We start from the raw sequence: 27682 nt of genomic DNA on the forward strand, positions 1-27682 counted from the left end.
TATTAGCAGCAAAGTGCAACTTGAAACATCTTACTTTGATTTATATAATGTAACAAATATCCAAAAATCCTGCTCTGTCTTGAAATCAAGTCGAATCAATATGACCAACGAATCCGAGGTAGTGTCAAGATTTTTGTCAACGAAAAATATTCACTTGCCATCATCGAATGATTGGTTGGACGGCTGTATTGAATGGTTCAAGAGTCAACAAGAAAATGTAAGTAGTATCATAATTTTGGTTCTATAGTACTACATTCATCTCTGCACAACAATTTTCACAATATTTTACTTTCGCATAGGCCTAATCGTTGCCTCAAACTAGGATTTTATTTAAACTATTTTATAAATTACTAGAATAATAACTGACATTGAATAGTGTTATTGAATTTGCAAGTATGATGAAAAGCTATGTTTGTTTATCCAGCTCTCCAGTTAGTTACCGGTAATAAAACATCCTATTTTTATTATGTGGAAAAGAGAAGCATAGTACTGTAGATCAAATGCACATAGCTGATACGGCAATTTTAAATGAAGAAGCTAATTGTACTATTTCAGTTATATGACAGAGATTATCTGTGCAGATAAAGGATTAGCTGTCATAGATGTCTATGATTGTATTTTGGGAGCAGAGCACTCCGTCTGAGTGGGACCCCCAAAATTTATCTCATAATTCAGTTATTATTTTTAATTTCTTTTTGAAACTCAATTATCATACTTATAAACTTAATCATGATTTCGTTACTTTGTTTTATAATCGTAGTTTGATAAACTTCTGATTTATGATTACAGTATTCAACTTCTGAACTTCAAAAGTTTGCTCTGCAGCAATGGCTTTTAGCGGATCTAAAGATGATCAGTCACGGGTCTCTACCACCAAATCTGTCAGATATAAATAGTATTATGTTAACTGGAACTTATCCTATGCAGGTAAACTACCAATTTTTAATGGGTTGAATTTGTTAAATTGGTTGTGAAAATATCTATGCCGTAACCTGTCGGAATTTGCAATTATTTATCACTCCAAGTTTTTACTTCAAAATCAAGAATTGCACGAAGGCTATGAAAGAATCATCAAGAGAGTTTGAATTACTTTTGTAAACCAAAGAACCAAAGTCAACAATTCTGTCTCCGATGGGTCGCGAGCAATAGCTCAATAGCTGTTTATATCATCCATGATCCAAATCATCCTACTAGATTAAGAGTCATTCGTGCGTTTGGTTATTTTTATTTATCTATTAACATCTACAAATCATAATGTACAATATGATTGAAAGAAGACATCAGGCTGAGCCCAAACTGTTATACCAACTATGAATGATACTATGAATGATCATTTCTATCTATTTTGGGCAGTCTATAGTTACAGAATTCCATAGTACTTTTTCGCCCGTTTTTCAAGTCTGGGTCACAGAGATGTGGAGATCTCAATCCAAATTGCAAGGCCACATTGCCTAGATTTGCACGTATTACTTTGAAGTTTTGATGTGTCAAATTTTCCCTAGTATACAGTAAATGAAGCGGTTGCTGCGCTCTCCAGCATCGCAGTGTGACGAGGACCCAGACTTTATAGGACATGTTGTTGAACAATGAAATGGGTCGTATTCGAACACCCAAGAATCATCTCCAGTGATAACATTTTCTAAAAATTATAGGTCCTCGTCATACTGAGTTTTTCATGGGAGCTCTGAATTTTGAACTCTGACGCGTCACAAAAATGTCTCTCACAGAAATGCCTGTAACAACTCTCCGGCAGGGCGGAAACAATTGGCTAGCAGTCGGTCTTGTTCCCGAAACCTCCATCACTAGTCTAATTCCCACTGGTTGGCAGTTAAAAACAAGAATAATGGAAATGTCAATGCTATAGTATAGTTCATAATAAATTAAATTTCTGTTGAGGAGGGCTACTCTTAACTGGAAATTAAAATGGCATTGATATTTCGAAACATGTAGTGAATAAAAGTTTTCAAAAAGGGTACTTGGATTATTGATTTCCATATTCATAAGAAATGTTTGCACAATTTAAAAAATCTGTCTCAAATTGAAAAGTGGAATCCGAATTGTAAAACATGGAAATTCAAATTCCTTCTCATCTTTGTCCGTGCTTTGTCAAATTCTGTTCTGGACGCTATTTTCTGTTGTCAATAATCGCAGTAGTGCAAGTATTTGACTCTTCTTATATGACTCTATTAATTTTGACTCTTTTAATTTATGACCTACCGGTATGTATTCTCAAATTACATAATATTTTTTCATTATTTTTCACAAATATATTTCCAGATAAACTATTTTTTCAACGTTGGAGAGTCTGCCTACAGTCAGTATGAAAAGATGCGTAAACTGTGTTTGGATGATCAGCAAATTGGAGCTGAGACGCAAGCCAGTTGGATGCCAAAACCCAAACGTATGTTAAAAATGGAAATCACCGACGGGGTTCAAACCATTCAAGGCTTTGAATACTCTTATCTAACTAAGCTGAATGAGTCCATGGAACCTGGGCTCAAGGTAACGTTTTCAACTATATATGTGATTTATGGATTCCTTCAATAATTGTTAAGGATGAAAAATATAGTGTACTATTATAGGTAAACCTGTAGAATATAAATTGAACTACTGTCGATTAGGACTAGATTGAAGTTTTATGTCCGCTTTGAGCCAGATATATTATTGTTTTTGATAAGCTTTACGCTAATATTCTTCAATTTGTAAGTTGCTCATTTCTCATAACGCCTCTTTCCGATTCATACTTTCCACTGGGAACAGCTGAACATTCTGCTTTTCACGCTCTAGCTTACAAAAAATCAAAATGTGTTTAATCATTAATCAAAATTATGATTGCTTATTGATTTAATAGTGTGTTAATTAATGTTTTAACATTCAGAGAAATCAAGAAAGCTGTTTTTATCCTTCATTTATCAAAGAACTATGAAACACAAATAACTTGAAATGAAACATTTGAAAAAATGATTATAATATCTATTCTCACTTTTTCGAAATCAGTAGATTATTGAATGTAAATAATACGAATTGTAAAAATGTATATTCAGAATAAATGTGGTGCATAATAATATTGTTCAATAGTACAGGGCTATTTAAAATAATGTATTCACTATTCTGGCAACCGAAATCTCCTGAATTCTCTGAATTCGTTTCTGACTGCTTAGACAATCACTTGACATGTTTGCAAATAAAATTCACCAATCTTATTCGCTCAAGACTACTTACTTCTCAAATACGGTTGCCTATTATAATTTACAAGTGTTCATTTTCAATCAAATTATTGATACATTTACTGTTCGAATAAAACAGAAATTTGTGCTATTTCCAATCTAGTATTCTAGAGTTACGTTACTTGTGTTTAATTAATCTAGTTACCATTTTATTACAGGTGGTAGTCAAAGGTCCTGTAGAGTGTAGAAAAGGTGTGCTTCTTTTGAAAGATAATAACATTGAGATTTTAGGCGGCGAACTGGACACATTGGTTGAATCAAATCCAGTTGCTCACATCATAGCCGAAAAATTGTTAGTAAGATCAATTCACTGGATAACAAGTTGAAAATAGAACATTCAATACAGCATCAGAAACATTTCATTGCTCTTTCTTAGTTAACTTGGATGTATTTTTTTTGTCAAAAGCATTTTTATATCAACCTTGTGTGCCTTGACTATTTCTTTAAATCTTCAACATAACGTAGATTATCATTTTTTTGAAAAATATTCTTTTTCATTTATTTAGAAACGTGAAGCTTTTCATGTTTTACTTTATTTTTTGTTGGAGCCTGTTCAATGAAAATGTAGAAATCCTGTGGCATAGTAACACCTTACTTCAAGGTGAGCACTCACTAGATCACTTTACTTGAAAATCTATGATTGGCCAAGTGGAAATGCCGGCCAGGATAGCCGAGACGACTAAGGCGCTGCAATTTTCGTATACGTTGCTTTGAGTTTAGCCTATATCGAAGTGCGTTGTCAGTTCAGTATTTCATTGGTACTTATGGCATTTTTACTTCAAATACTATGACCAAATTGTTTGAACATTATGAAATTAGAGAATCAAATAATGTAGAAAACTAGAATTTCAAAATTATCAATCAATAATCAATTCAGCTGGCGATTGTTTAGTCAAGTCGTAGATTTGTGATCTTTTGATCTACTGCATTTTTAGAAAAATCTAATATTTGAGTACTTTTCGCTTTCTCTTCACTTGTCAGTGTTTTGTGAAAACCGAAATCAATAAATTCTTGAATAATTATTTCTGAAGTCGGAGTGTAGAATAATTAGAATTTTACAATGTTTCAGACAATTCGATCCAAATGTTGTTAAAAATAATATAGCTCAAACAGATAATACAACCCAGCTATTTTCTCAAGTAAATGTGGGGAACGAAAATCGAGCACCTAATGTAAGTATTACAAATGACATAAATAATTCTAGCTTTTGTGCACAATGATATTTTCTTAGCAGTTTTATTTTTTCAATTACTAGCGATGGGAGAATCGAGAAGGAGAGTAAATTCTCTAATCAATCGGAATGGCTCATTCGTCTGGAAATACCATGTTATTTGATTATTTTTCTTGCGCAGAATTATATTGGAAAATCTCATATGTTGATACAAAGTAACAAGAAAAAAGCATTATCTGGATCCGAGCTATCAATAAATTTGTTAAACTAAGACTTCATATCGAGGGTACTACAGCACATGCAGTACTTATATTTCGCCGATAACTCGTTAAAGCAACTTTATGTTGTAAAAAGTAGAGACTTCATGTTTGGTGATTATTTGCAACCTGTTTCCCTTTATATTAGAATCTCCTTAGCTTGAGATTAAAATTTATTGAAAAAATCAAGCATTTTAAATTAAATTACACAAGCGTATAAAAAATGCATTAAAATAAACAAAAATATTTCAAATAATAAGGAGCTCTCTGATACTGATACCTATAGTATACTGATACTATATTATAGTACTATTTTTCTGAAATTCTAGGTTGTGTAGTATTCTTCTGTCTTTAATACATGCATTAGTGACAAAAGTTAACTAGATAGATTAAAATTAGTTGTAGTGGTAGAGTAATTAATTTGTCGGTCAGACAAAGATGCATTAAATTTATTGTAGTTCACAGAGATAACTTTGCTTTTTGCTGTTCGGATAACTTCCATCAAATTTATTCGAGGTACGCCATAAGGAAAACCCAAGTGACTAGAGATGGGTGAAACTCCAGGCACAAATATGGGTAAAGAGGCTGAGTCGAGGGTGGCCGGGCGCCGGGCGCCCTAGAGGCAGTTTGGCGTCCCCTCTCTCAGCGGAAGGACCTACAAAAAGACCAGGAGTGGAACTCACGTAGGTCACGAGTTTGTGGGTGGAGAGGCCAAAACTCACCACTGCCCAAAGAAGGGCGGCCATTTAGGCAAAACTTCTTGGGAGAGGTGAGGCTTTTGACCCTGCGAAGTTTCGGAGGGGCATAAAGAAAAAGCCCAAGAGACCAGTTATGGGTGAAAAACCAGGCACAAATGTGGGTCAAGAGGCTGAGTCAAGGGTGGCCGGGCGCCCTAGAGGCTACTTGGCTGCACCTTCCTTAGCGGAAAGACCTACAAAGAAGGCCAGGAGTGGAACTCATGTAAGTCACGTGGACTAATCAGTCTGAAGAGACTGCCAAGCATATCACACTGGATTGCGACAAGGATTGCAACCAGGTGATGAATGGAATGTTAGTATAGGGAAAAACTCCTGGTTCTTGTAAAGGACATAGGTATTGGTTTGCCTATGGATCCTTGAATCCGTCCCTTCAAAAACAATAAACAATTATATTTATTTTCGCCTCGCATCTCTAGCCCTTTCGGTCATGGTGGTCGTTATAACGACCATCACTTGGTTCAATTTTTTTAAGTCACAAACAACTAATTTCACCTCGTTAAGCCATATTGGCCGTTTGAACGAACATATTCGTGATGAATATATGACATGTGGTGAGCTCTTGCGGTAAAAATACGAAATTTTTGAAGACTTTTGTTAGGAGACTGTCATTGTTTCACAACACGCAACTTTCAATTTGGCATACCAGCTTCATTTCAAGTTTTATTTGGGAAAAAAAAAGATTTACATCAATAAAATGTTGGAATAAACGAATATTATCACAGAAACAGTTAATTAATTATGAGAACCGAGAATTGGCCCTTCAAAGTGTTGACCGTTTTAATGTCCAAGATTACATAGTGGGAAGTGTACTGTTGGTGCAAATCAAATTTCAAATATCCAAATCAGCTGAGAAATACAATAAAACAAGTAAATTTGTAGAGATTTTTCTTGTGGCTTTTGCTCTATGATGTTGTGGATATTTTATATTTTATCCTTCTACCATGAGCGATAATAAACTAAGTGATAAAGACATGGAAGACCTACTTTTTGATGGAAATTTATCGGATTTAGAATATTTGACTACAAACGCAGACTGGTATTCACCACCTCCTTTGGATGTGGTCAATATGGAAACGCCAATCCATTACTCTCATAGGTATTTCAATGAAGACCTTCTGAAACTTAAACTTACAAATTTTCTACTTCCATTGCTCCAAATGTTTGACATATTTATGTAATATATATTATCATATCTACAACATGTTATTTTATGTAAAATAAGACTTGTAAATACCTAAAATTATTTTTTCCACCAATAATAACATTTGTGCAATTTATGGAAAAGACTAATTATTTCTTACCTTTGAGTAATGGTGGCCGTTTTAACGACCATGTTATATTTCCATAACTATTAGTGAGAAAAATGTTTTGACACTTTTAAAAATCATTAAAAAAATAATATAATTAGAGTTCCAAATTTCAGATTTTTTCTACTAATACAAAAAAAGCATGACCGAAAGGGCTAGTCTTTCTCATTCACGTTTATGCTTGAATCATGTTGAGCAGTCTAATAATTAGTGCACAATAGTTTGAAACACTGAATTGTAAGTTATGTCTGATATTTTAGTTGCAAAATTCTGAATAAAATGGTCGGATTTGTTTTGGGTTTATGGAAACTGTGTTCATAGAAACTTTGATAATAAACACATCTTTCAGGCTCGTGGATGTAATATTTTCTTATTATACTTTCAGACAAATCATATGCAGCCTGTTGATGAGCGAAATCTGTTGGACTCGGACGATGATGACATATTCCTGAGCGTGCAACCTGACAACGACACCGCCAACCTGAACAATGTTACACACCGTAACAACCCGGCGCCCACATCTCAGTCAACTAGTAACGGACATTTTGAAACTGTGGACTTACTTGATGACGACATAGATATACCCTTTGAAAATGGCGATATCTATGAGAATAATGTTGCGACTAACTTGAATAACTCGAGAATGTATAATGAACGTGATTGGTCAAACGACGCTCGCTTTGATATTTCAGATGACATTGTGGAAACAACTCCTAGTTTTCCGAGCACATCATATCCACAGTCTCATTCTTCAAGCAGCAGTTCAAGAAATACAGAACCAGTGTCCAGCAAAAGTGTGAGTAGGCCGCCTAGCATGTCTACTGTTGCAAGTGACAATAAGACTTCTGCATCTCTAGTGAGAAACACAACATCTCAACAGCCGTCCATGACGTCATCTTCAGTTACTAGAAGAACAAATGAAGAAAGGATTGAGACCATTCCCATTGAAAGAACCATGACTGTTAACTGCAAAGTGGAAAAATGGAAATCGAAACTAATGGTTCAGGATGGAAATTGGAATTTGAAAGTTTCACTCCTGATAATTGGCCAGAAAATTGTGGATGCTTCCTTTGAGGTCGATGTAAGTAGACAAATTTGCATAATATTTTTAGAATAGAATAGAAAAAAACGTTTATTGAATAAATAAACTACCTTAAGCGAACCTAAAAAAGGCTGCTTGACAAGATACCATATACAAAAACATGTAAATTCAAATATAAATACATATATATCAGTAAACGTTATTTTTAAGTAAATGGTACAACATACCTCTCATTCCTCAAATCATACTGATTAACTTTGAAGCCGCTCTCCTGGTGACAAATGATTTTTCGAAGAAGGCTTAGTTGTTGAAATTGTGCTAGGCCCTGAGGTCTGTCGATTTGAATCTGGTCAATAATTTGATCCTAATTTAAGTGGTTTGAGAGTCTTGGAAATAAGAACATAGATATGCGGTTGACTGACTGCTCTTATAATAATGAAAATAATATCGAAAGTATTACAAACACATCTTTAGATGAATAATCAAATAATAAATCTGTGAAAATCACTGTTGAAAATGATCGCTAGACGATTGAAAGTACTTCAGTCAGCAAGTAAAAGTTTTTAATTATTTACCTAATAATTGACTGCATGTCGTATTAAAATACATAAAAAAGTGTGTTAATACAAAGCAGCTCGGAATGGATCAAAAAACCATCACCTATAAATCTGTCTTTAAGAGACCAACACATGTCTTTAAGAGACCAGATACTCATGTCTTTAAGAGACCAAATTTACGGGGTGATGGATATCTGATATTGTAGTGGGGTGTATCAAATACTTATATAAGATCTGTCGTCCTCGAGTCCGGTGTCCAAAGGGTGATGGATGAGAATGAAGGGTGATGGCCTCTAGGCATCGGGCTAGTGGCGTCAGATCGAAGATCGTCTTTCAGCCCCGCACGGCAAGGTCAGATGTCCGATATCACCGGGCATCTCGGTCGGCGAATTCGTCAGCCCTCGTTCGACAGCAAGGCATATTTACAGCTCAATCCTCGAATGAGTATTCGAGAATACACACACAAACAAAAAAAAACCTGCAACACAAGTCACAACTACTTAGTAATGCTAGAATAAATAACATACTAAATATTATATTCAATGAATGATTTCTCATGAAATCATCTTATGAATACAATACATACATACAATTTACTTTGAAAATAAAGATTTTAAGTTTTCAAAGTGTTTATATAATCTGATGATTTAAACAGTCAATGATGTTCAATCATTGAACTTACATTACAATATAGTTAAGTAGGATTATTACTTTTTAGGATTTACCTTTTTGAATGATGAACAATACAAAATCAATCATGAGGATAAAATCATGATGATACAATATAAAATTCGTTTTATAAAATTATTGATTAATCCATTAAACAATAAAAGAAAACGAAAAACTGTAGAATGAGAGGTTGTTAAATGATACATACAAGAAATATTAACAAGAAAAAACAATACAACAATACTATTAAATATTCATTACTCACCCTCAAATGGGTTTTTGACTGTTACTAATCTATATAGCCTAAAATAAATAAATTATTATTATTTATTATTTATTACAGAACAACTATTACAGACTACAGGCATTAAGCCCAAAACAGTCTTTACTACCATTTACAATCGAATAAAGTAAGTTACTAAAAGAAATAAAAATGAGAGATACAGTACATGCAATTCACAAATATATAAGAAAGATGATAAGTATGAGGAAAGCATAAGTAATTGTAAATAATCTAAGCATAAATAATAAATACAGAATAAAACTAATCTAACTTATCCAAACTCATCTAAAACCTATCCAATAAGTTATAAAAAGAATAGGCCTACAATTGAGCATAGAAACAGGTTAAGGGAAAACATGTGCCACTGTGGGAAGAAAATTGATGAAAGCAGAGAAGAAAAGAAAAAGTTTTAACAACAACAGATATTCAAGTATAAAATTTAAGGGATTTAAACTGTATGTTTGATCAACTCTATAAAATTAATAAGAATCACGGACATCATATTAATTGAATCAATTCAGAAACTGAATTCAAATTTAATTATGAATAGCCTCAATAATGCGCCTTCTAACCTCACTAACAGGGCCATGCACATCAACACCTTCACAAACGCTATTGAATAGCCTCAAAACTCTATTAAGTGGAGAGCAGAAGTTATGAAGGGTCCTTGATCTTGGTACATGAAAGGTCCTAACTCTTCTGACATTGAACGTGGGTACCTGGAAACCAATCCTAGAGAGGAGAGCGGGTGAATAAATATAATTTTTCAAAAGTGACACCACAAACATCAATGAAAACCTGTCACGTCTAGCCCTCAAAGAGTCCATATTGAAAAGGGATCTCAAACGTCCAGAAGGAAAACCCAAGGGACAGGCTCTTCTAAATTGCATATAGAATAGGAAGCGAAGGAGCTTATTCTGTACTTGTTCGACTCTGATGAGTAGAGGGACTCCAGACAATAGATCCGTACTCTAGGACACTTCTGACTAGCGACTGATACAGAGTTACAACAGTCTCAACATTATTGAAGCCGGTAGAGTTTCTCAGAACAAAGCCCAATAGCTTGATCGCTCTGCCAATGATGTGATCAACATGTGCTGAAAAGGACAATGTACAACTGAATACAATACCAAGATCCTTACACATTGTTACCCTCTCCAAGCACACACCATTGATTGAGTAGGGATAACGAGCTGGATTAACCTTTCTGGAGAAAGTCATACATTTACATTTTTTTACATTGATATCAAGCTTATTCACATGGCACCACAATGCAACTCTATCAACATCAGCCTGCAAGGAATAGCAATCATCCAATCCTCTCACCTCTTTGTAGATCTTCATATCGTCAGCGAATATCAAGCACTTGGAGTTGGGTATCTGAAGTGGTAACTCATTTATCAATAGCAAGAACAAAAGGGGCCCCAGATTGCTACCCTGGGGAACACCAGACGTACTGAAATAAGCATTGAACAGTTCCTTGAACAGTTACAAAATTTCTTCTTTGAAACAGGTAACTTCTGAATAAATCAACCAAAGCACTACTAAAGCCCAGCTGTGACAGCCTCTTCAACAATATACAATGATTAACACGGTCAAAGGCTTTACTAAAATCAGTATAGATCACATCCATTTCTCCACCGGCATCAAGTACATTGGAGGCAGACACTGTAAACTCCAATAAATTTGTCACAACAGATCTTTCAGGAAGAAAACCATGCTGTTTTTCAGACAGTATTGGTCGTGAATACCATAGAATCTCATCATAAAGAGCCCTCTCATAAACCTTAGCAAAGACAGACAATATACTGATTGGTCTATAGTTCATGATGTCATCTCTCCTGCCAGACTTGAAAATTGGGATTATCTTCGAGACCTTCCATCTACTTGGAAAGACTCCATTTCTCAGTGACAGGTTAAATAAATATTTCAACGGTCTTATTAATAGCTCACCACAACCCTTAACAATGAAGGAAGGAATACAATCAGGTCCAGGAGCTACTCTAGGCTTTAATCTTTTGATTGCAGATTGAATACTTTTCTCCGATAATGATGCAACTTCCAGAGTACTATTGGCTGTATCATGCAAAAACTCAATCCCATCACCCTCCTCAAAGCAAGCGGTGACTGGTGAGAAAACAGATCCGAAATATTTGGCGAACCCTGAGGGAATTTCATCTCCAACAAAATTTTTGTCATGCAGAGTCATTTTCTCACAAAATCCATCGGACTTGCGCTTCTCATTAACAAACTTCCAAAAATTCTTGGAATTGGAACCGAGGTCAGACTCAACTTTCAGCAAATAATTCCGATAGGCAACTGCAATCAAAGACTTCAGTTCCCTTCTCAGTCTCACAAATTCATCTTTGTAACGAACTGAAGATCGCTGTTTACGTGCACATTTATTCTTCCTCTTAACCAAGTCAATTATTTGGCGAGTGAACCAAGGCGGATACTTAGACCTCTCACTTGAGATGCTTTTAAGGGGGATCGTGGCATTAAAACACTCATAAATGACACTGTAGAACCAGTCAACGGCCGCATCAACATCCTCAAATCTGTACAAATCATTCCAGTCATAGTCTCTGAGCAAATTATACAGTGCAAAATAATCTGCTCTATGGAAATCATAGACAGGAGGAGCATTAACGGGCGATCGCCATTCACAGAATTTCCAGTTATCAAACTTATATTCAGGGCTGGATGGTGCTCAATATCCTCCGGTACCAGTGCATTAGAGTCATGCTCAACGTTTATAATGGGTGAACCACAAAGAACCAAATCTAGAGTGCGTAGGTTAGAGTTTTTTATTCCATTGATTGACTTCAAGTCGAAGAAATTTAGAAAATGTCCTAACCTCTTAGCTGCTACCGAACCATTGTGAAGATCATAATTACAATCTGTTACTTCAGGCAAATTAAAGACACCAGCAATAAGCAGTCGATCTCCAATCAAGTGGACATATCCTTCAATACAGTCAAAGTACTTTCCATAGCTCTCAGAATTGGCAGAGTTGAGGAAGTAAACATCATTAACATATATAGGACCATCCCTATCAAATATTTTAATCATCAAGCTCTCAAAACTCCGACAATCGAAAGATGAGTTGATGTTGACACACTCTTCAGAACGGATTTGCTTACGAACCGCTATCAGAACTCCCCCTCCCCGACATGAGTCACTTCCGGGGCGATCCCGGCGATAGACGACATATCTTTCATCAAAGACCTCATTATCAGAAAAACCAGAATTCAGCCATGTTTCAGTCAACAAGATCAAGTCATACTCAGAAGCAAGTAAAGATTGTAATAACACATGAGTTTTGGTCCTTAAACCTCTCACATTTTGATAATAAACGCTCAATTCCCTAGAAGCCATAGCAACTAATAATCAATTACAGCCCACCCCTAAACTCAACAAAAATTCCCAATCAAGCATCATGCAAATGATACACAAATATGTGCAAGTAATATAACGAATTGATTAACGATTTAAAATGTTTAGAATTAGATAAAGAGTTCTGAATGTAAGCAAATGAGGATGAAAAGGTGATTTAACAATAGAAAAATGGAAACTTAGAACTAATTAAAGAGCAATCACGAATACTCTCAAGATAAAAATGGAAGAGAAAAAGAAGCTGAAAAAAGAAAGGAGCTGATGATATAGAAGAATTAATTAATCCAAAGAGCAATAAGCGAATATTGATTTGAATAATGATAAAAAATGTTTAGAATGAGTTGGAGTTGAGCAAATAAGGAAGAGAAGATGATTTTACAAAAGAAACTTATTAATTAATCCAAAGAGCAATAAGTGAATGCTCTCAAGATAAAATAACAGAGATAAATCTGTATGAGATAGAAGAAAATATCCCACCCGGGACCACCAACAGCCTAAGCCTCCAACCACACAGCCTAACCCACAACAACTAAAACAGAAAAAAAACAATACAAAAAAAATGTGATTGATTTTCTGAAGGAGCATCGATGTTTAAAATTTTAACATCAAACACCAGTAATTTCTGTTGACAACGAACGGTTGTGATAATAGTCCAGATAATAATCATTATCATTTCCATAGTTTGACAGCCTACTTGGCATTACAAAATGAAGGAATGCTCATAGCACTGTCTCAACACAGCTCTTGATACATTAGCTAGGATAGAAACGCCTACATTAGGTTTAATTCAACAATGACAATAAAATATAATATTCTACTGGAGCAGTCGATAAAAAAATAATAATAATGGATGAGAAAAAATATATAGGCCATATGAGTGTGTTAGGTGGAAGCAAACTCTATCTAATCCATATAATACTTCATTGGACTCTTATCAGCCTATCAGCTATGAACTGCAGCCTATCTACTTATCAGCCTACTACCTCCGAAAAAGTATACCATGTTACTAATCTGACATTAATGTTCAATCCCGCTAGATGAAACAAAACAATATCCTACTTCGTAAGTATCTCGATTGATTGAATGAACTTTAAATTATCACTTATAGTAATTAAAAGTATTTATATAAATAGAAAGGTCGTTCGAATAGTCACAGCTCGAACGGAATATTCAATAAGCTGGTGGCTTAAACCATATAGGGAAACGAAATTCTATAATAAATTTGATCCACGAAACACTATAACTTTTACAGTATATAAAAAAATGGATAATAAAATTTCCAATACAAATAAGCACTTTGAGATACTATTTTAAATAATCATTCCATATGAACGGTATATTATTCATAGATAAAGTAATAACCATAGAGATTTCTGCCTAAACTGTAATGAACCACATTACAATCAGCGAGAATTTATATAGATTGATCCATTAAAAAAAAAAAACAATTTAGACAAGGGTGACACTCTTAAATTCCTAAAATGTATACATAATTATGATACAATCATAAATAAGTTAAAAAAAATAAATTTCTTTACTTCATTTATAAAAAACCTAAGCACGGAACAAAGACTTTATCAATGTTATCATTAATATTGTATTCGTTAAGCAAAGAGCAAAATTACTAGCAACAAGTACAAAGAGACAAAAATGTTTTCAAAAATAATCAAGAACAGATAAACTAATGAAAGAATTCGAGTTCATGAACGGGAATCTTCTATAACTTGGGAAAATTCAAGTCTTCGGCATTCTTTACAATATTTGAAGCTCCGTTGACATCCTTGCGAATTCGAACTCGCCCCTGTCTGTCAACCCACGCATCTATGATTCGCCCGTTCTTCTTGAGCTGCCGGGCCAAAACCAGTAGTTTCCTCCTTGTAGAAGTTAGACTTCGGTTGATGTAAATCGGACCCTGGCCGACTAGACCGTGTATCTGTTCCCTCTTGATGACCCCAAACTTCCTCCTCTGCTCCATCAATTGGTCGGCGTCGAGACGCCTGACAAATCTGACGATTATAGCCGGTGGCGGTGGAGGTAACAACGTTGTTGCTCCGTGATTTCCAATAGGCCTCCATTTCTTCACTTCCAATCTATGGCAGGCGTCCACCATATCTGGAGTTATGTTGAAACCCACCACCCTTCCCACCTCAGTCACCGTCTGAAGCACATCCTCCTCCGGTTTCGCGGGAATACCTTGAATTTCGAGAGTATTTCTCCTGGAATACTGTTCATGCTCGTCCAAACGCTCCTCAGTGACCAGTAGCTTCTGACGAATCACGTCCAGTTCCTTACTCAGAGTGTTAATAAGGCCTTGCTGATTGTCTATTATTTCATTCTGTTTACTTATAATCATGGTAAGTTCTTCCTGTTTTTCTTGACTGGTGCCGACAATAGTTTTAATTTCCTGAATGCTCCCGGACAATTGCTCACGAACACTATTTATCAAACTTTCTAAGGACTCAAATGAAGCGGAATTTCCCTCCAGCCGAACCATACTCGAGTCCCTATTACCTTTAACTGGTGTAGAATCAGTTTGTTGAACACTCAACGAACGCTGCTTTTTCAAACACTCGGGGCATGACCACGTCGAACCCTTCATAAATGATAAATCCTCTGGCTTAATGTTGAGGCAAGAAATATGGAAATAAGACGTACACTCCCTACAGCAAAGTTTATCTGTATTGCGACTAACAGGTTGCTTACATTTGCCACAAGAACTCATCTCGAATGCGTGATTTTGTAATAAGCACAAAAAATAATTTCAAAATGAATAACTCACAGTGAACACTCACAAATAGGCTGGAAAGCTCAAGCCGTCAGTAGTCCATAGGGCGAAACTAAGCGATAATCATTATCGAAGATAAGAGAGCACAAAACAACACTACCGTCTCGACCAAGCTCTAGCTGCGTACTGAAGCTAGTGCTTGCGTGCTGAAGCTAAATTGCAGCATTGCTCTGAATGGAAATTAACTACGCCATTAATAAGTTAAGATTCAAGATTCAAGATTTCTTTATTGCAGAAAACATTTATACAAATGCATAGCATCGTCATAGATTAAACATGGTAAATAAAAGTATTTACATTCAAAGAAATAATAATACAAACACAGCATACAAACATCAAACAAGAAATCATTCAAAACATCAATAATATTTTGCTTCAAAGGCAAACAATATTCATAAGTAATCATCATTTTGCATCTATGGCAATCAACATTATTAATCATTATTTTTGCATCTATGGCAATCAACATTATTAATCAACACAAAAAGTATTATCTCATTACTGCCTCTCTAAGTCATAACCTCTGTTATTCCTTCTTTAGGCAATAATGGGTTTCCATCTCAAAAAACAATCACATACCAGCAAAATTCTAATCAACAAACCCCACTAAAAATTCTACATACACTCCAGCATCCATTTCAAACGATAATCAATCATATCAAAATTTATAGAACAAACAGTTTTAAAATTTAAAAAAAAAATATCAATTACAAAACACTTTAGAAAAATTTTAGCCTTTAACTCATTTCAATTGATAATATAACACAACGTTTTAAATTAAACCAATTATTTTTTAAAATAATTTAAAATTTAAAGACTGTATAATAAGTATAAACATTTCAAGATTATGATACAAAGATGATCAAGATGAAATACTGGGTAAATAAGTTCCCTAAAAAATACAAACAAGAGAAAAAGAAAACTGGGTAAATAAATTCCCTAAAACAATATACACAAAATTGATACACTTCACATAAGTGATACATGATGAAAAAATATGCCACAAGCAAACAATCTTTACACTACAATGGATAGATTTTAGAAAAGTTAAGTTTTATCAACAATTTAAAGATTAGGAAAATAAGCTACTATTTCAACTTCTAAAATTATTTCAGAAAAAAATACAAATTTAAATGACTATGGACAAGATTGGTTAAGATATGCTTCATAGAAGAAATTTACTGAATATTACACAAAGACAGGAAAGAATCGAAAATTGAAAAGATCAAGGGCCAAGAAAAATAGGCTATAGGAAAGAAAAAAGACACAATTATGGACTCTTACCATACACTGTGTAGCGATTATGCTATTCTGAATCCGGCATAACACAGGATTCCTAATCATTGTGTGTGGGGAATACCCTTTCATCATGTGATTCATTGTCATCATCTTGTAAATAAGCAACTTGAAACAACCTTTGAATACTAATACATCAATGGAAACTTTGCGTTTTGTTTTCTTCAATAGCATGATTTTCTTCATGGGTCATTTGTTTTAACAAAGCAATTTTGCTCACAAAGTCAATCATGCTCACTTGAGAATGCATTGCATACACCTTTTCAATTCTCAGTTGAAAGTTGAACTCATCAACTTGACTCAAAGCAACATTCATTTTGTTCACATTGTTCCTAACCTCCACAGAAACCTGTCTCATGTAATCATTCATTTTATTTACTGTTTTCCTAACTTTCGATGTAGTAATCTGATCCATAGAAACATTCGATTTGTTTACTGTTTTCCTAACCTTCAATGTAGCAATAGTACTTTCTTGATAGTTGACTTTCAATGAAGACAACTCCCTACCTACTTCTTTACTCAACTCTACACTTTCACTATGGTTGACTTTTTCAACAACAGTAACTAGGCCGACATTGTCAGAATCTTGAATGAGTTGATCTTGTAACTTAACACTACTATCATCCTGCTTCATTTGTTTTCATCTTCATGATTATCTTTCACTGTTTCATTTGCATTTTTCAATAGAAGGTTTATACTAACCTGCTCTAGTCTAATGCTAGTACATTCTTGCTTCATATCATCAAACCTAGCATCAAAATTAGCATTTTGCTTATCAAATTTAGCATTTAACTCATCAAATCTAGCATTTTGATTTTAAACATTTGGTCTAACTTAGCATCTTGCTTATCAAACAGTTGTGTTAAGGCAGCTATTAACTCATCATCAATTTTATATTTTTCATATTGTATGCCATTTTGCTAGTCTGCACAGATAATATATTCATTAGGACTTGATCTCTCTTGAACTGATTTCCCACTCAGCAACAAACCATTCATAACCCATCAAGATATCTATCCACTAATAATTTCTATAACCAGGATTTCATGGTGTACCATTTGGGACATATTTATTTTGTAATTCTGTCCCACCACAGGGGTAACATTTGGAACAAATGTGGTGATTCAGTCCCACACCAGGGCGTACCATTTGCCGTGCTACCAATTTTTCCTTAAACGGTTGGAATAGCATATAACACCAATCACACTAAGGAAAGTTGTCGGCTCCAATAAAATAGATACTTGATAAACTGTGAATGGATCTATTGCCTATAAATGAGAAATCCAGTTTTCAGAGCAAATTAACTTATAATCTTCAGATGAAAATTTTGGAAAAAACACAGAATTATAAAACGAACAATAACTTATAAGCTTAATGATTTCAAGTAACTACGAACTAAAATACTTATCTAGTTTACAGTTGAAACACAGTGGCTATTGGCTTTACTACACTAATAGCGAATTTTGCACAAAAATTTATATAAACTTCAATCTAAAACATTAATAAATTCATTTAAACAGACAATAACTCAGAGCACAAAATTATACAAGCAACAGCCAGCCATGTTTTTCAGAAGAAGGTCCAACAGGAAAAAGCAAAGTTGAAAGTCACCAAACCAACGCCCTCTTCAATATCGATCTTCACAGACACGTCATCAAAAATTATAACTTATAGTTTAGAATTCACATTCTACATCCTCAAATCTGTACAAATCATTCCAGTCATAGTCTCTGAGCAAATTATACAGTGCAAAATAATCTGCTCTATGGAAATCATAGACAGGAGGAGCATTAACGGGCGATCGCCGTTTCACAGAAATTCCAGTTATCAAACTTATATTCAGGGCTGGATGGTGCTCAATATCCTCTGGTACCAGTGCATTAGAGTCATGCTCAACGTTTATAACGGGTAAACCACAAAGAACCAAATCTAGAGTGCGTAGGTTAGAGTTTTTTATTCCATTGATTGACTTCAAGTCAAAGAAATTTAGAAAATGTCCTAACCTCTTAGCTGCTACCGAACCATTGTGAAGATCATAATTACAATCTGTTACTTCAGGCAAATTAAAGTCACCAGCAATAAGCAGTCGATCTCCAATCAAGTGGACATATCCTTCAATACAGTCAAAGTACTTTCCATAGCTCTCAGAATTGGCAGAGTTGAGGAAGTAAACATCATTAACATATATAGGACCATCCCTATCAAATATTTTAATCATCAAGCTCTCAAAACTCCGACAATCGAAAGATGAGTTGATGTTGGCACACTCTTCAGAACGGATTTGCTTACGAACCGCAATCAGAACTCCCCCTCCCCGACATGAGTCACTTCCGGGGCGATCCCGGCGATAGACGACATATCTTTCATCAAAGACCTCATTATCAGAAAAACCAGAATTCAGCCATGTTTCAGTCAACAAGATCAAGTCATACTCAGAAGCAAGTAAAGATTGTAATAACACATGAGTTTTGGTCCTTAAACCTCTCACATTTTGATAATAAACGCTCAATTCCCTAGAAGCCATAGCAACTAATAATCAATTACAGCCCACCCCTAAACTCAACAAAAATTCCCAATCAAGCATCATGCAAATGATACACAAATATGTGCAAGTAATATAACCAATTGATTAAAGATTAAAAATGTTTAGAATTAGATAAAGAGTTCTGAATGTAAGCAAATGAGGATGAAAAGATGATTTAACAATAGAAAAAATGGAATTTAGAACTAATTAATTAATTAAAGAGCAATCACGAATACTCTCAAGATAAAAATGGAAGAGAAAAAGAAGCTGAAAAAAGAAAGGAGCTGATGATATAGAAGAATTAATTAATCCAAAGAGCAATAAGCGAATATTGATTTGAATAATGATAAAAAAATGTTTAGAATGAGTTGGAGTTGAGCAAATAAGGAAGAGAAGATGATTTTACAAAAGAAACTTATTAATTAATCCAAAGAGCAATAAGTGAATGCTCTCAAGATAAAATAACAGAGAAAAATCTGTATGAGATAGAAGAAAATATCCCACCCGGGACCACCAACAGCCTAAGCCTCCAACCACACAGCCTAACCCACAACAACTAAAACAGAAAAAAACAATACAAAAAAAAATGTGATTGATTTTCTGAAGGAGCATCGATGTTTAAAATTTTAACATCAAACACCAGTAATTTCTGTTGACAACGAACGGTTGTGATAATAGTCCAGATAATAATCATTATCATTTCCATAGTTTGACAGCCTACTTGGCATTACAAAATGAAGGAATGCTCATAGCACTGTCTCAACACAGCTCTTGATACATTAGCTAGGATAGAAACGCCTACATTAGGTTTAATTCAACAATGACAATAAAATATAATATTCTACTGGAGCAGTCGATAAAAAATAATAATAATGGATGAGAAAAAAAATATATAGGCCATATGAGTGTGTTAGGTGGAAGCAAACTCTATCTAATCCATATAATACTTCATTGGACTCTTATCAGCCTATCAGCTATGAACTGCAGCCTATCTACTTATCAGCCTACTACCTCCGAAAAAGTATACCATGTTACTAATCTGACATTAATGTTCAATCCCGCTAGATGAAACAAAACAATATCCTACTTCGTAAGTATCTCGATTGATTGAATGAACTTTAAATTATCACTTATAGTAATTAAAAGTATTTATATAAATAGAAAGGTCGTTCGAATAGTCACAGCTCGAACGGAATATTCAATAAGCTGGTGGCTTAAACCATATAGGGAAACGAAATTCTATAATAAATTTGATCCACGAAACACTATAACTTTTACAGTATATAAAAAAATGGATAATAAAATTTCCAATACAAATAAGCACTTTGAGATACTATTTTAAATAATCATTCCATATGAACGGTATATTATTCATAGATAAAGTAATAACCATAGAGATTTCTGCCTAAACTGTAATGAACCACATTACAATCAGCGAGAATTTATATAGATTGATCCATTAAAAAAAAAAACAATTTAGACAAGGGTGACACTCTTAAATTCCTAAAATGTATACATAATTATGATACAATCATAAATAAGTTTAAAAAAAATAAATTTCTTTACTTCATTTATAAAAAACCTAAGCACGGAACAAAGACTTTATCAATGTTATCATTAATATTGTATTCGTTAAGCAAAGAGCAAAATTACTAGCAACAAGTACAAAGAGACAAAAATGTTTTCAAAAATAATCAAGAACAGATAAACTAATGAAAGAATTCGAGTTCATGAACGGGAATCTTCTATAACTTGGGAAAATTCAAGTCTTCGGCATTCTTTACAATATTTGAAGCTCCGTTGACATCCTTGCGAATTCGAACTCGCCCCTGTCTGTCAACCCACGCATCTATGATTCGCCCGTTCTTCTTGAGCTGCCGGGCCAAAACCAGTAGTTTCCTCCTTGTAGAAGTTAGACTTCGGTTGATGTAAATCGGACCCTGGCCGACTAGACCGTGTATCTGTTCCCTCTTGATGACCCCAAACTTCCTCCTCTGCTCCATCAATTGGTCGGCGTCGAGACGCCTGACAAATCTGACGATTATAGCCGGTGGCGGTGGAGGTAACAACGTTGTTGCTCCGTGATTTCCAATAGGCCTCCATTTCTTCACTTCCAATCTATGGCAGGCGTCCACCATATCTGGAGTTATGTTGAAACCCACCACCCTTCCCACCTCAGTCACCGTCTGAAGCACATCCTCCTCCGGTTTCGCGGGAATACCTTGAATTTCGAGAGTATTTCTCCTGGAATACTGTTCATGCTCGTCCAAACGCTCCTCAGTGACCAGTAGCTTCTGACGAATCACGTCCAGTTCCTTACTCAGAGTGTTAATAAGGCCTTGCTGATTGTCTATTATTTCATTCTGTTTACTTATAATCATGGTAAGTTCTTCCTGTTTTTCTTGACTGGTGCCGACAATAGTTTTAATTTCCTGAATGCTCCCGGACAATTGCTCACGAACACTATTTATCAAACTTTCTAAGGACTCAAATGAAGCGGAATTTCCCTCCAGCCGAACCATACTCGAGTCCCTATTACCTTTAACTGGTGTAGAATCAGTTTGTTGAACACTCAACGAACGCTGCTTTTTCAAACACTCGGGGCATGACCACGTCGAACCCTTCATAAATGATAAATCCTCTGGCTTAATGTTGAGGCAAGAAATATGGAAATAAGACTTACACTCCCTACAGCAAAGTTTATCTGTATTGCGACTAACAGTTTGCTTACATTTGCCACAAGAACTCATCTCGAATGCGTGATTTTGTAATAAGCACAAAAAATAATTTCAAAATGAATAACTCACAGTGAACACTCACAAATAGGCTGGAAAGCTCAAGCCGTCAGTAGTCCATAGGGCGAAACTAAGCGATAATCATTATCGAAGATAAGAGAGCACAAAACAACACTACCGTCTCGACCAAGCTCTAGCTGCGTACTGAAGTTAGTGCTTGCGTGCTGAAGCTAAATTGCAGCATTGTTCTGAATGGAAATTAACTACGCCATTAATAAGTTAAGATTCAAGATTCAAGATTTCTTTATTGCAGAAAACATTTATACAAATGCATAGCATCGTCATAGATTAAACATGGTAAATAAAAGTATTTACATTCAAAGAAATAATAATACAAACACAAGCATACAAACATCAAACAAAATACCCTCAAATTAGAAACTCCTCTTTTCTATATGGACATATTTCTATTAACATCTTTTTTATGGCTCTTTTAAAATTACCTACTTCTAGCTCTTTTAAATGTGCAGGAAGCTTATTATAAGCTCTTATACCGAACTCCTTAAAACAGTTCAATGTATTTGCATAATTGCACTGGTACACTCTAAGCGATTCAGAATTTCTAGTGTAATGGTTGTGACTGTTACTATTTACAGAAATACTTGCTAAATTAATTTTTACATACATAAGACATTCAAAAATGTAAATAGCTGGTACTGTCAAAATCATGAATTTTTTAAATAAATCTACACAGTGAGAACGACTATTCACATTAGCAATGACCCTTACTGCTCGTTTCTGTAACACAAATAGCTTATTTACATTCGTATCATTACCCCAGGCAACAACACCATAATACAAATGAGAATGAAGATAAGCAAAATACACTGAAATTAAAACACTCTTATCAACAATGAACTTCAATCTATTTAACATAAAAATTCCCTACGACAGTTTGCCACATAATACTTTGATGTGTAAGTCCCATTTTAAATTGCTTTGAACTGTAATACCGAGAAACTTTGCATTGTCAGATTGTAATCTAAATCAAAATTCTAAAAGTTGTGTTTTGTCCTTATTAAGACACAATGAATTAGAAGCTGTCCAATCTTCAATATTATTTCATTAACCATATGTAAGCTACCAGAAAGACTATTATTTTTTATTTGAACAGCTAAATCATCAGCAAACATAAATGGTTTTACATTTTTAAAACTGATTGCTGCAGGAAGATCATTAACATATATAATAAAGAGGATAGGACCTAGTGTGGAACGCTGAGGAACACCTGATAACACTTTTAAATAATTAGAAAACAGCCATCATAAAAAACAGTTTGGTATCTATCACTCAAGTAAGAGGCAATTAAATTGGTTGACATGTCATCAAAACCATAGAATTTGAGCTTTTGTAATAAGATGGGATGAGATATTGTATCAAAAGCTCGGCTCATGTCATAGAAGCTGCCTAGTAGATTACACTTCTCATCAATAGAATAGATACAGTTTTCCATGAATTCAGATATAGCTGTATTTGTGCTTCTATTAGGTCTGAACCCAAATTGACTATCGGAGAACAGTGAGTTATTTTCAAAAAACTCAACAATCTCACAATTAAGATGAAAAGAGAAAGAGGGTTTTGAAGAGTTTGGCATTGAATTTTCGTAATTGTCAAGATAATGAAAAACGTCATGGACAGGATCTGCTATTGAACGCAATTTTCCATCTGCACTGTCAATAAAAAAAATCATTGAAACCATCTGGTGTATGACTAGATATTTTATCACCTTTAGCTACTTCATTCCTAATCAAATTCTCTCTGACTATTGACCACAATTCCCTTGGCTTGTTTTTAGCACGCAAAATACGATTATTATTGTAATCGAGTTTAGTCTTTTTTACCATTTTTCTAAAAGATCTTTTCAACTGATTATATATGCTTTTATGATTGGAAGAACCGGACATCTTATAGAGGTCGTACATAAGTAAACATTGCTCCTTAATAAAAATATTAGCGATTTCAAAACTGATGGGATAAATGATTACCAATAATAATAAATAACTTGAGTCTCCAGGAGAGAAAGGAAAACTGTCTGAATAAGACATGATTCAATCAGGCAAATAAATAATTTAGTTCAGAAAAGTAATGTCTGTACTCTACAGAATCTAAACGCGGTCTCTTGTTCAGGTCTCCAAGTCGACCGAATCAGGTTCAAAATTTAGGTATCAGGTTTGGTAATGAAGCCAATAGAATTTTACTTAATACAAAGTATGTGGTGGGGACGAAAATAATTTCCCTCAATAGAACGAGAAAGGAATACTAACAAAGACAGAATACAGGAAAATTTCCTCAAGCGAAGTAGAAGACTCAGCAATAGAATGGATGTTCAACTGATTTTTTATGGTGATCTAGCGTCTGCAACAATTCTAAGTACTCAAGGAAAACAATAGAGGAAATATTAGAATTTAATTACGTGATCTGCTGAATTACATCATGAAACTTCTCCAATACCGTGAAAATCACAACATTAATCCAGCCCTCTAATAAAATTTTATCTTGGAGAAGTTATAATTTTGAAAAAAAAATTTCTGCACAACTTTCATAACTAAATATTTCTCACTGAAGTAATTTTCTAAAATTAAAGTAAACAGAAATATTCCTTCTATATTCAAAACCTTGCATTTATTCAACAGGTGAATACATACAGAGTGAGTCATATGTATGGGAACCCTTCAATAAGTTGAAGACTATTGTAGATAATAATAATACTGTAACTTTCAGGATAATTTATTGGTCAAATACTCTACCTTTCGACGTACAACTGAATTCCAACCCCTCATAAGGGGGTGACTTAGGGGTTGTAACTCGGGGTGTTCTAAATAGAACATTTAGATCCGCTTGTTTAGTAATTGTTGATTGGTGAGAAGTTTTGATTTGTATTATTTACTGGACAAATCTGGAGAATGTCATTCTCAATTTTATTCTAGCTCTAACCTGGGCTCCACGCAAAAGTCAATAATTATAATAGGTTGGACTAACTCCCTTCTTGATTTCATTTGAACCACCTTGAATTCATTTCTTTTAGTAGCGTTTTGACTACTCTACCATCATTAACAAAATTCTTAGACTTTTGTAGACTCAACCGAGAATAGTTGAACAATGAAGAAAAACATGTGGCTTAAACACAATTTTATGAAGACATGAAATTTAGATGAATGTTTTTTCCTGAATCAAAAGAACTAAAATAAAATTGGTGTATTTCAATACTATTACGTTCACGTTAGGTATTAATAATATTGCTTGAAAAATATTTCTTTAAAGTTGAAACTAAAGAAAAAGTTAATAATTCAAAAACTATTTTCTTTCAGGTCTTGAATAAGCTTATAGGATTTAGTTATGCAGAAATGTTGGCTAGAAATAGGGAAATGGCTGTTAATCCTGCATTAAAAGAAATGTTTGAGAAGGTAAGAATTTCTAATTCTATTGTAGAGAAATCTATTTCTTAAATTAGAAATTAGTTGAAATGTTTTGTATAGGTACTCATTGATGTTGTGGAATAATAATAGTTGTATGCCTGTAATTGGTGAAGAGTCCCTGACGGAAGTTTTACCTCGCCTGAAAGTCTTATTTACGCCGTCAATGGGTCTCACGACTGTTATATGTCATCCGGAACCGTCAGTTAACGTGCCCATATGATAACACTTTTGTGAAACTTCTCTATAATTGAAAATCACTTTAAAAGCAATGTTCCAGTTGTCAAATCCACTTGAATTAATATCTAACTTGCAGAACTACAGTTTCGTATTGAAACCAATAATTCGGCTAAAGTATGTGCACCAAGTACCAACACAACTGAAGATGCTAAAGATGTGTAGGTTTTAACACGAAACTGCAGTCCTGCAAGTTAGATCAATAAAAGTGGATTTGACAAGTAAAAGAGAATTTTTCAATTGGAATAAGTCTTTCCCCATAACGTTCTATTTCAAATCAGAATCATTGATGGCTCAATTTCAATGGAACGAATAATGATTACCTATTTTGTTTGATTCTATTCTACTTTTAAAGCCATACGAATATTATTACTTCTATCTAGCTAGTAAATTCATAAAATTCCAGATAACCTTACTGAACTTATTAATGGAAACTCTGTTACATTGCTTAAAATAAGAACTATTGAATGGATGGATAATTACCAGTAAAATTGAGGACATACTTTTTGAGTGACTCTTATCTTTGTTCCTATAGTATGTTTGACATCTCTCTTTCTTTCTCTCTTCCTTTCACCCTTATTCATCATCTTCTTTCATTATTATATTATATAATTTCCTATTTCATGTTTTGTAAGTTCTTAAATGACTGGTTAATCGTATTAGCAACTCTGACCGGCGCACAGGATTATCCTTGCAGGTGATTGGTCTCTTATATTCTTGCTGAAAGTTTTGATTTTTGTATATGTTTTGTTTTTGAAGGACCAATTAAGAATAGTAGGAAGAGGACAACTTATTCAAACCTAAACAGCTTGAATTTAGATAAAATAAAACTGTCCAGCATATTTTAATTGTACGGTATAGAGGCTCTTGAGTTATGTAATTTTTGAGTTACATCAATCCACCAAACATTTTCATAACATTTTCCTTCTTTTCACAGATTTTCAAAGCTGCTCAATTATCAATTAAAAACTTGAAATGTAAAATGACGCTCCAAAAATCATCCGATGGAGAATCATTCACAATAATCGACGTTGATGAATCATAAGCGAAACACACTATCCAAAGCATTTGAAAGATTCATCAACCCGAGAAGACATTGATTCTTACACTTGTAAAAGGTAAAGACGAATACTTCCAACATTATACTTATTCAGCTGTATTTTACTTTTTAAATTTTTATAATAGCGGAAATTGTAAAAGGTAAAGATGAATACTTCCAACATTATACTTATTCAGCTGTATTTTATTTTTTAAATTTTTATAATAGCGGAAATTGTAAAAGGTAAAGACGAATACTTCCAACATTATACTTATTCAGCTGTATTTAATTAATTTAAATTTTTATAATAGCGGAAATTGTAAAAGGTAAAGACGAATACTTCCAACATTATACTTATTCAGCTGTATTTTATTTTTTTTTAAATTTTCACAAATTTTTATAATAGCGGAATCTGTATCATCATAGATGTGCCTTGGGTCCAAATGAACTATATTTATATTAATCCAACTTTCTACTCTGTAGTTTTATTTTAATTACAGTATTAATATTCCACTATACTAACCCTGAGCAGCGGCAAGCGCAGCTATCGTATTAAATTTACTTATAAAACAATGCGACATCCACAAAAACATCATGACTTGTCAATAGTTACATCTGGTAACACCTAATATTATTGCTGACGCTGTATTCCATTGTAATGCTCGATCATAGTACTTTTAGTCAGTCTACTGCCAAACTTCACCGAGAGCACTTCTCTCTTTTTCGATGTATATTTTATAATTATGTGTTTGAAAATAAAGTTTTCTTTTTAAAAAGGTGTTTGGTTACCCCAGAACTATAACTGGCGCCCGAACTACCTTCCTTACGTTTTTTCGAGGTTGTTCATTTAACAACAAGTTTTTTTCGATTCGCGATCTTTAATTTCGACTTCGTGAAAAATCCGGAAAACCAGTGAGTGAGGTGAA

General features: G+C 34.2%; 2 protein-coding genes across 3 annotated transcripts in view; one reads left to right on the forward strand and one right to left on the reverse strand.

Annotated features, from left to right (window-relative positions):
* On the forward strand, positions 1–27532 carry LOC111064428 (recQ-mediated genome instability protein 1-like). Of its 2 annotated transcripts, XR_005573475.1 has the most exons (9): positions 1–217; positions 790–927; positions 2278–2502; positions 3386–3519; positions 4297–4399; positions 7106–7801; positions 25376–25471; positions 26655–26835; positions 27257–27532. XR_005573475.1 is itself a non-coding variant. In XM_039443610.1 (8 exons), the coding sequence occupies exons 1-8, from the start codon at positions 101–103 to the stop codon at positions 26760–26762; spliced, it is 1617 nt and encodes a 538-aa protein (XP_039299544.1). In that variant the 5' UTR covers positions 1–100; the 3' UTR covers positions 26763–27532. The 2 variants fall into 2 exon arrangements, 1 of the variants encoding a protein (XP_039299544.1); XM_039443610.1 differs by having other exon boundaries at positions 26655–27532.
* Positions 1–27682, reverse strand: part of LOC120355115 — a 201009-nt gene that overhangs the window by 13951 nt on the left and 159376 nt on the right. The window lies entirely within an intron of this gene.

This window comes from Nilaparvata lugens, chromosome Y, assembly GCF_014356525.2.
Source record: "Nilaparvata lugens isolate BPH chromosome Y, ASM1435652v1, whole genome shotgun sequence".
NCBI classification, from domain to species: domain Eukaryota; kingdom Metazoa; phylum Arthropoda; class Insecta; order Hemiptera; family Delphacidae; genus Nilaparvata; species Nilaparvata lugens.